At 53.5% G+C, this 6,722-nt stretch overlaps 1 protein-coding gene across 1 annotated transcript; it reads left to right on the top strand.

The window, feature by feature from the left end:
- Positions 1-2,998: 2,998 nt before the first annotated feature.
- On the top strand, positions 2,999-3,555 carry CABS01_03436 (uncharacterized protein; the record flags this gene model as incomplete). The annotated part of the gene is made up of 2 exons (XM_060536811.1): positions 2,999-3,212; positions 3,335-3,555. The coding sequence occupies 2 exons, from the start codon at positions 2,999-3,001 to the stop codon at positions 3,553-3,555; spliced, it is 435 nt and encodes a 144-aa protein (XP_060392730.1).
- Between the last annotated feature and the right edge of the window lie 3,167 nt (positions 3,556-6,722).

The following is a 6,722-nucleotide window of genomic DNA, read 5'->3' on the forward strand; positions in this document are numbered from 1 at the left end:
CTTGGATGTAAGTGGCGGAGGGTATTTGGCGTTTGGGGGTTTTTCGATATGGGAGTGATTCCTCCAGTCGCCGTCAAGCTAAGTCAACCGGGTAAACCGTGAAAGGGTTCGTATGAGCAGATCGTGATACCGTATCAGAAACGCGCAACTTCACAACAGCTACTAGTTACTGTTGTAAAGTCTTTGAGAGTCGTAGATAGGGGTGGCGGCTTTTAGACGCAAATGTCCACAGCCGACGTTACACGAAGGATCAAACCGGAAGACGAAACAAGACGGGCGACTGGAGTAGATTTTGTAATTCGAAGAGGCATCGTATGTTTAATGCATCTAATAGGAGGGGCTAAAAGGTCCTGATTATATGGTGAGCTACTGCAGAGCCACCATTGATGCGATGCGATGAAGTGTATAATATTAGATGTATAATAGGTGAGTGATGATAGGGTGGCTAAGGGTTGAGAGGAGAGTTGGTGATGTTGATTAAAGGAAGGCGAAGTCGGAGTCGGAAGGGTAGAGTGAGGGGAGAGGTGAGGGGAGGCAAGGCGCTGGGCCAAGTGTGGCTGCGAGGAGAGGTTATATCCAAGCAGGTGGGATGAGGTGTGACTCTTTTTCGCCTTGCGCCGCCCGTGGTATCTCGAACGAACGTGTTCAGAGGGGCGACTTGGCCTGGCGTGACGAAGTCGGAGGACCCCTTGGGTGGCTCAAGTCTGGCTCGAGGGCCCCAGATTGGGTGTGGATGACTCTTTCGGGTTTGGGGTGGCGAAGGGGGGGTGAACCTGGTTGGGTTGCCGCCCAGGCAGGTGGCTCCAAGTGACCGACAGGTGTGAAGATGGAAGGGGGGGGGGGGGACCACACAGGGGAGAAGGGGAAAGTGCAAAGTGCGTGAGTGCGTGCGCGCGGGAAGGAAAGAGAGTGATTGAGAGGTGCAAAAGGTGGCAGTGGCAGTGGCAGCCTAGGGAAGGCCGAGAAGGAGACCCCGGGGGTGGACAGGGGGTGGGTAAGAGTGGTCCGGTTGAGTGCGTGATCGCTCTCGAGAACCAGGAGAGGCAAAGGGGAGAAGAGTGACAGGCAGGCCGGATAGGTAGCGTTGTCTCTCTGTTTCTCTCTCTCTATGACTCTCACTCTCTCACTCACTCATGCTGCTTCTCATCCACTTTTGCGGCGTTTGACGTGTTCGTGCTAGCTGGTGCTGGGCTGGGGGGAAAATGCTGTGCAGAAAATCAAACTGGGCTTGGTACTAACCTTGCAGGCAGTGCTTTGAGTCCCTCGGATGGAGATGTCTCTTGGCGACTACAGAGGAGTGTGGCGAAGGAGATGCTGGGTCAGCTGATGAGAAGCCAGGTTGAAAGATGAGTCGTAATCGTCGTGTGAGCTATTGTCGTGGATATTGCCGGGGCAAGTTGATTAAAAAGGAATGAGTATAATGTGTCAGAGCCGAATGAGATAGTTGCAGGGTATCGGAGAGATATTTTTTGGTTGAAAGGCAGGAAAATGAGTAACTGTGAGAGACAAGGAGCTTGCGTGAAAACGCTGGTAGGCAGGTAGGCAGCAGAGGGTCCGGTGGGTGATGATGAGAAAGGCGTATGACTCTATTGAAGCCTTAATCCGATCTCAAAATATCCCAGCGTAAGAGGGATTGAAAGCCTGCGTGCCTGGGCTGGATGGTGATGGTTGTTGCTGGTGGTGGAGCTTGTGCCGAAAATGGAAAGTATCCGTAGGTTGATGCCTTTGTTAGCCGCAAGGAACAAGTGAATGCCGCTGCGGTTGCAAACAAGGAAGCCTAGGAATGGCGAGGGTCAGGCGGTTGTCGTGTGTTGTTGAGGATGATGATGATGATGTGTTGCGGTGATGCTCGATGAGTAACGTGACCGAGGGTGGCCGAGATGACTCTTGGAGGCGAGGATGAAGGGATCCGGTAGATTAGGACACGGTGAGTGACTGATCTGCTGGCGAGGACGGGAGTGAGAGGAGAGAGTGAGAGGCGTAGTAGACGTGTTGCTACACGACCCAGAAAGCAAGTTTACAAAGGAATAAGCGGAGAGTTGGTCTAGAGTCTCTTCCCAGGGATTCCCGAGATGAGGCACGTCTAGCAGACTTCGGAGAGTCGCTGTCGTACAAATTTAGACCTTGGAATCGAACATGGCGATGGCGATTGTTCGATGGATCAAAAGGAAAAGGAAGGGGGGGAGGACATAGGTGCACGGCGATGTGGGCGCGGCGATAGTTTTGAATGCCTGGGGGAGCACTCACACACCCAGCCAGACTCCACGGGCAGGTCTCTCCTACTCTCTCTTTCACTCTGACCCTGCTGCCGTCGCGACGGTACGGATACAGGCAAGAGCAAGCCCGGTAGGAAAAAGATACATTGAACGGGACGGGCAAAGGTACATGGAGACAAGTACCGGACACTGGATTCTGGTATGGGAAACTGGTGTGGGCCACTGGGAACTGGAACCTGGGAATTTGTGCACACGTTGATTCGAAGGCTGGAAGGCGTGGAAGGGTGGTACCTAAGGGTTGGTGGGAAGGAGCAGATGGGGACTTGCTGCCACTTGCAATTGCCTTGCACCGACCTCTTGCTGGCCACTACCACCTCACCTCACCTCGCACCTCACTCGGTTTCCCTGGGAAAGAAAAAGAGAGGGGAGAGGGGAGACCTGAGAGAAAGGATGCAGCCGGGGCCCGGAACACCCAGCGAGTCTCAGCATTCGACCACTGTCTTTTCTTCGTCTGTCTTTTCATTGGTCTATACCGTGATACAAAGTGGGTCGCATCGTTCTCCTTCCCGGGGTGGAGGGCATATTGAAAACCAAAAAAAAAAAATAGCCACCGTCTCCACTCTTTTTCCATTGCTCTCAGACTCACACTCTCATCCACCTCTCTTTCTCATCTGGAAGCGAGTGTGTCTTTCCCTCGCTGCTCCTCACTCATCTTTACTGCTATTACTCATACTCATCCAGCTACTCATACACACCTCTCACGCAGCACACACACACACCAAATGCCCCCAAAATGCCCTTGCCTCCTCTTACTCACACTCTCTCACACATTGATAGCTGCATACCCAAACTCCACTTTACCCACCTCTCATGTGTCTATTCCAGTGTTGCTATCTGTTCTCTGCTTGTTCTCTGGCCAAGGCCCCAAACTGCTCAATCATCAACTGCGTTCCTACCTGCTTCGGTGCTTGTCCTCTCATGCCCATGACCGTTCAGGTATCTCTGCTTCTGTTCCCACCCGGCCCAAAAGCCCGAGATGATGCCCGAACTTTCCATCGCCACCAACCAGACCAAACGGCACTGTGACCTTGTGGTAGACTGTGTACCGTACTGCAAAGTAAGGTATCCATTTCCATTTCGTTCCATGCAGCATTCATCCCACCCCTTGATGCCTAGCAACCTTGGGGTCTGTCTGTCTGGCTTTCTGCTCCGGTGCCTGAGCTTTTGGAGCTTGGAGCTCTTCTCAAGTTCGCTATCCCCTCACGGCCTGCGTCAAATCTTCTGCACGACTATTTTGGCTCTGGCATCTTCCGTCGCCAAGTGGCTGCTCACGTCGTAACCTCCTTCTTGATTGGTCAAAGTTGTTCCACGCCATGTCGTTTGAGGTTAGCCCCGCCAAGCCTAAAATGGCTTCTCAACCACTCGTGTGCGGCAGCAACACACCCTCTGCAGTGGCCCAGCCTTTGTGGTTTCTGGCAAGCTGCACCGCTGAATGGCTGCTGCTGCCCAGCCCCAAGCCGGCCAGGCAGGAGCAGACTGAGGTGCAGTTGCAACTTGCAAGAGAGAGAAGGAGCCCCCCGGGGTAAGGCAGCGTGGCAGGCACGGATGCTAGCGCAGGGAAGGAGGGGGGGAAAGAGTCATCGTTGACCATCAAGCCCCCCCTCCGCCACGCCATCGCAATCAATCCTCATCCTGTGCCGTGGACTTCGAAATCTGCAGACATTGACGCCCTCTTTCAACGACCTACCCATGCCTTTCTCTTCCGCCCATCCACACCTGCTCCAGCTATAGCGCCACCTTTATTTGGTTATTGCAATTACAGCCAGGCGACAAACCCAGATTTGCAGGATGAGATAGAGACACAGACCTTCGATAACCCTTGCAACCTGGGGATGAAGCACGCCGTGTCTTTCGTGTAAGCATGAACACGCCACGGCTTGTGCTTATGAGGGTATCACGAGTCTGGTCTCAACGAGATATTGGCCTTGAACATTTTTGATTTATTAATCCGGCGAGCTGCAAGCGAGCCCACTCGACCCCCGGCGCACGCGACAATCTTCGAAGAATCGACTGACAACAGCTGTTGTCTCGCCCAAAGTCTCGCCACTAGACAACCAAGCTTTGATCCAGAGGAATATCTCGAGGGGAGAGAGATTGCGTGCCATCATCCTGTCTCATCATGCCACCACACACCCTTTGAGAGCTCGGGGAATCGGGGCAAGCAAGCCAGCCAACCGCAATGCTCCTAATTACCTTAGCCACAGCCAGAAATCACCTACGAGAGATACCGACACGCGCACGCACCACACAAAAGCGTCAGCTCCAATCAGCGCTGTTGGCGAATCTCGATGGGCTACCGAGTTGAGTTTACACGGCCATGCAGACATTGACCTGACCACCGATGGGGCATACGGAGTACTCAGTGTATGAATACTGCGGCTCGGCTTACAAAGTCAAAGCAACATTCAAAGGGCGTCAGCCCCTACCATCGCGAGCACTCCTCCACCGAAATGCCGTAGAGCGCGTCCAACGATGATATCACCCCAATTTCGCTGTCGGACTACTGATCGAGAGCCGACGGAACTTCCTGCCGAGGTCGACAACCTGAGCTCCATCAGGTATCCATACAGGAACGATGGGCCTCTGGACGGATCGTTCTAGGGTCCTCGGAATCCTCCCTAGACAGTGACCTCATACACACTCAGGGCCCAAACCCCAGTGGCTCAGTGGTCTTTGCAAGCCTGGAGCATGACAAACTGTCGCTGAGAAAGGGTTCATCCTCCAACTTGGGTACGGATACCGCGCTGCAACTTGTCCGCCGACGACGGGCTCCCGTGACACTCAGTGGTTCCTCAAGCCCCGAGATACCGAAGTGCGCCCCCTCAGATTCCGCCACCAACTCCGCTTCGGGTTCAGAGCTTTGTTCCTGAATTACAAAGGTCAAAAGAGACGCTCGACGGGACGCTTACGGACCACGGCATGCCAGTTGCGCGTCTCCGGCGCTTCCTTTTCTCAGAGGCGATTTCTCAGCCGCTCTACCTAGTTCACATCTTTGTCAGCCGTCTAATAAGCTACAGTGATACGGGTGCACCAACTTGGTTTTGGACTCTCACAAAACACGGACGTCTCGGGGACAATGGAACAGATCGCATCCGGTGGATTCAGCCACACTATCACCAGCATCCATCTCATTTTACGTATCCTCTACCTTTCTTGGATCCACAGACCAAGCCTCACTCTTCGATAATCCTCCAGCTCGATATTGCCATCTTGTCCCTCCTTTCACGACCCGAGGGTGCCGTCTGCGCGTCTTGTCTATCAACTGCTTACGTGGTTGCATGTTGCATCCTTTCTAAAAAGACGCAGTCGTCTCGCAAATAAGCACAAGGCCATTCACGCTTCAAATCATTCCTTAAACATAGAGAATGATCTTAAATGTTTGCGAAGCATGGCTCTTGCCTGGTCTTCAAACACATTACACCTGCTTGACCTTCAAATAGATGCCTCGAAACATCCCAGGCGAGAACCCTGATACACTTTTGTGAGGTCAATCATGTTGGAACGACCTGAGGCAGTACTCCGTACTTTCAAGCTAAACCCCCACACGCTGCATATCTTCATTGGGAGAAAGGTGCACAATGTGCACAAGTCGCCCAAGCAGACCATGGATGCTCTATACTTTGCTGGAAGTACCTGGCCCCAGATAAGAGGGGAGCATCAGAGCAAAGTGTCAGTATCAAGAGGGCAAGGAGCACAGGGGACACAGGACAGGGAGCACTCTGTTTGTCAAGAAGTATACGGAAAACGCTGCGGGAGAGACAAGCAGCCAATCAGTGCCAAAGGTCCTGGGCGGCTGCTGCTGCTCATTCGCCTGGTGGTCTTGGCTTCTTCAGTTCAATACATAGGCTACATGTGCCGGCTCGTCTCGCCCGCCGGACTGCACTCGTGGTTCTGTACTGGGCAGAAATGGAGACGGCTGGGCGCGCGGGAGACCGACCGCCAGTTTAAACCCCGGCGACTACGAGATTTGTTCCGATTCGTACCGAACCTGCAAGCTTTGGCATCATTGCCCAGTATTTCCTCAAGTACCTTGCCAGGCTTGTCAAGCAATACTCCGGGCGTACACCAAAAATGGCCGGGTTGATGATATGCTCCCTCAAATATCTCACAACTTCTCCCCACCAACGGATATTCAAAGCTATGAATCTTCTAAGAGTTGGGGGCCGGGAATGGCATCAAGTTTGCTGAAGGGGGGAGGGAGAACGTGAAGATTCGAGTCTGCTTGCCTCGAAATGCCGTCATCTGGCCACCGCCCCCTTGTGCAGTTCGCAGGCATCACTCGGTCTAGCTGCAAGCTGCAGGAAAGCCTGCAGCTTTACTGGTATTGCCATGTCACACACCTCCGTCGCAGCCAGCCCCGCTCCGCCCCGCGGCAGACCTTCATTGGAGGGCTGTCCTCAATCTGTCCAGCATTGCCGTCTTGGATGCAGGCCAACGAACTCAGAT

The sequence above is a fragment of the Colletotrichum abscissum genome (genome assembly GCF_030869225.1).
Source record: "Colletotrichum abscissum strain IMI 504890 chromosome Unknown Scaffold_6.1, whole genome shotgun sequence".
In the NCBI taxonomy this organism is placed as follows: Eukaryota; Fungi; Ascomycota; class Sordariomycetes; order Glomerellales; family Glomerellaceae; genus Colletotrichum; species Colletotrichum abscissum.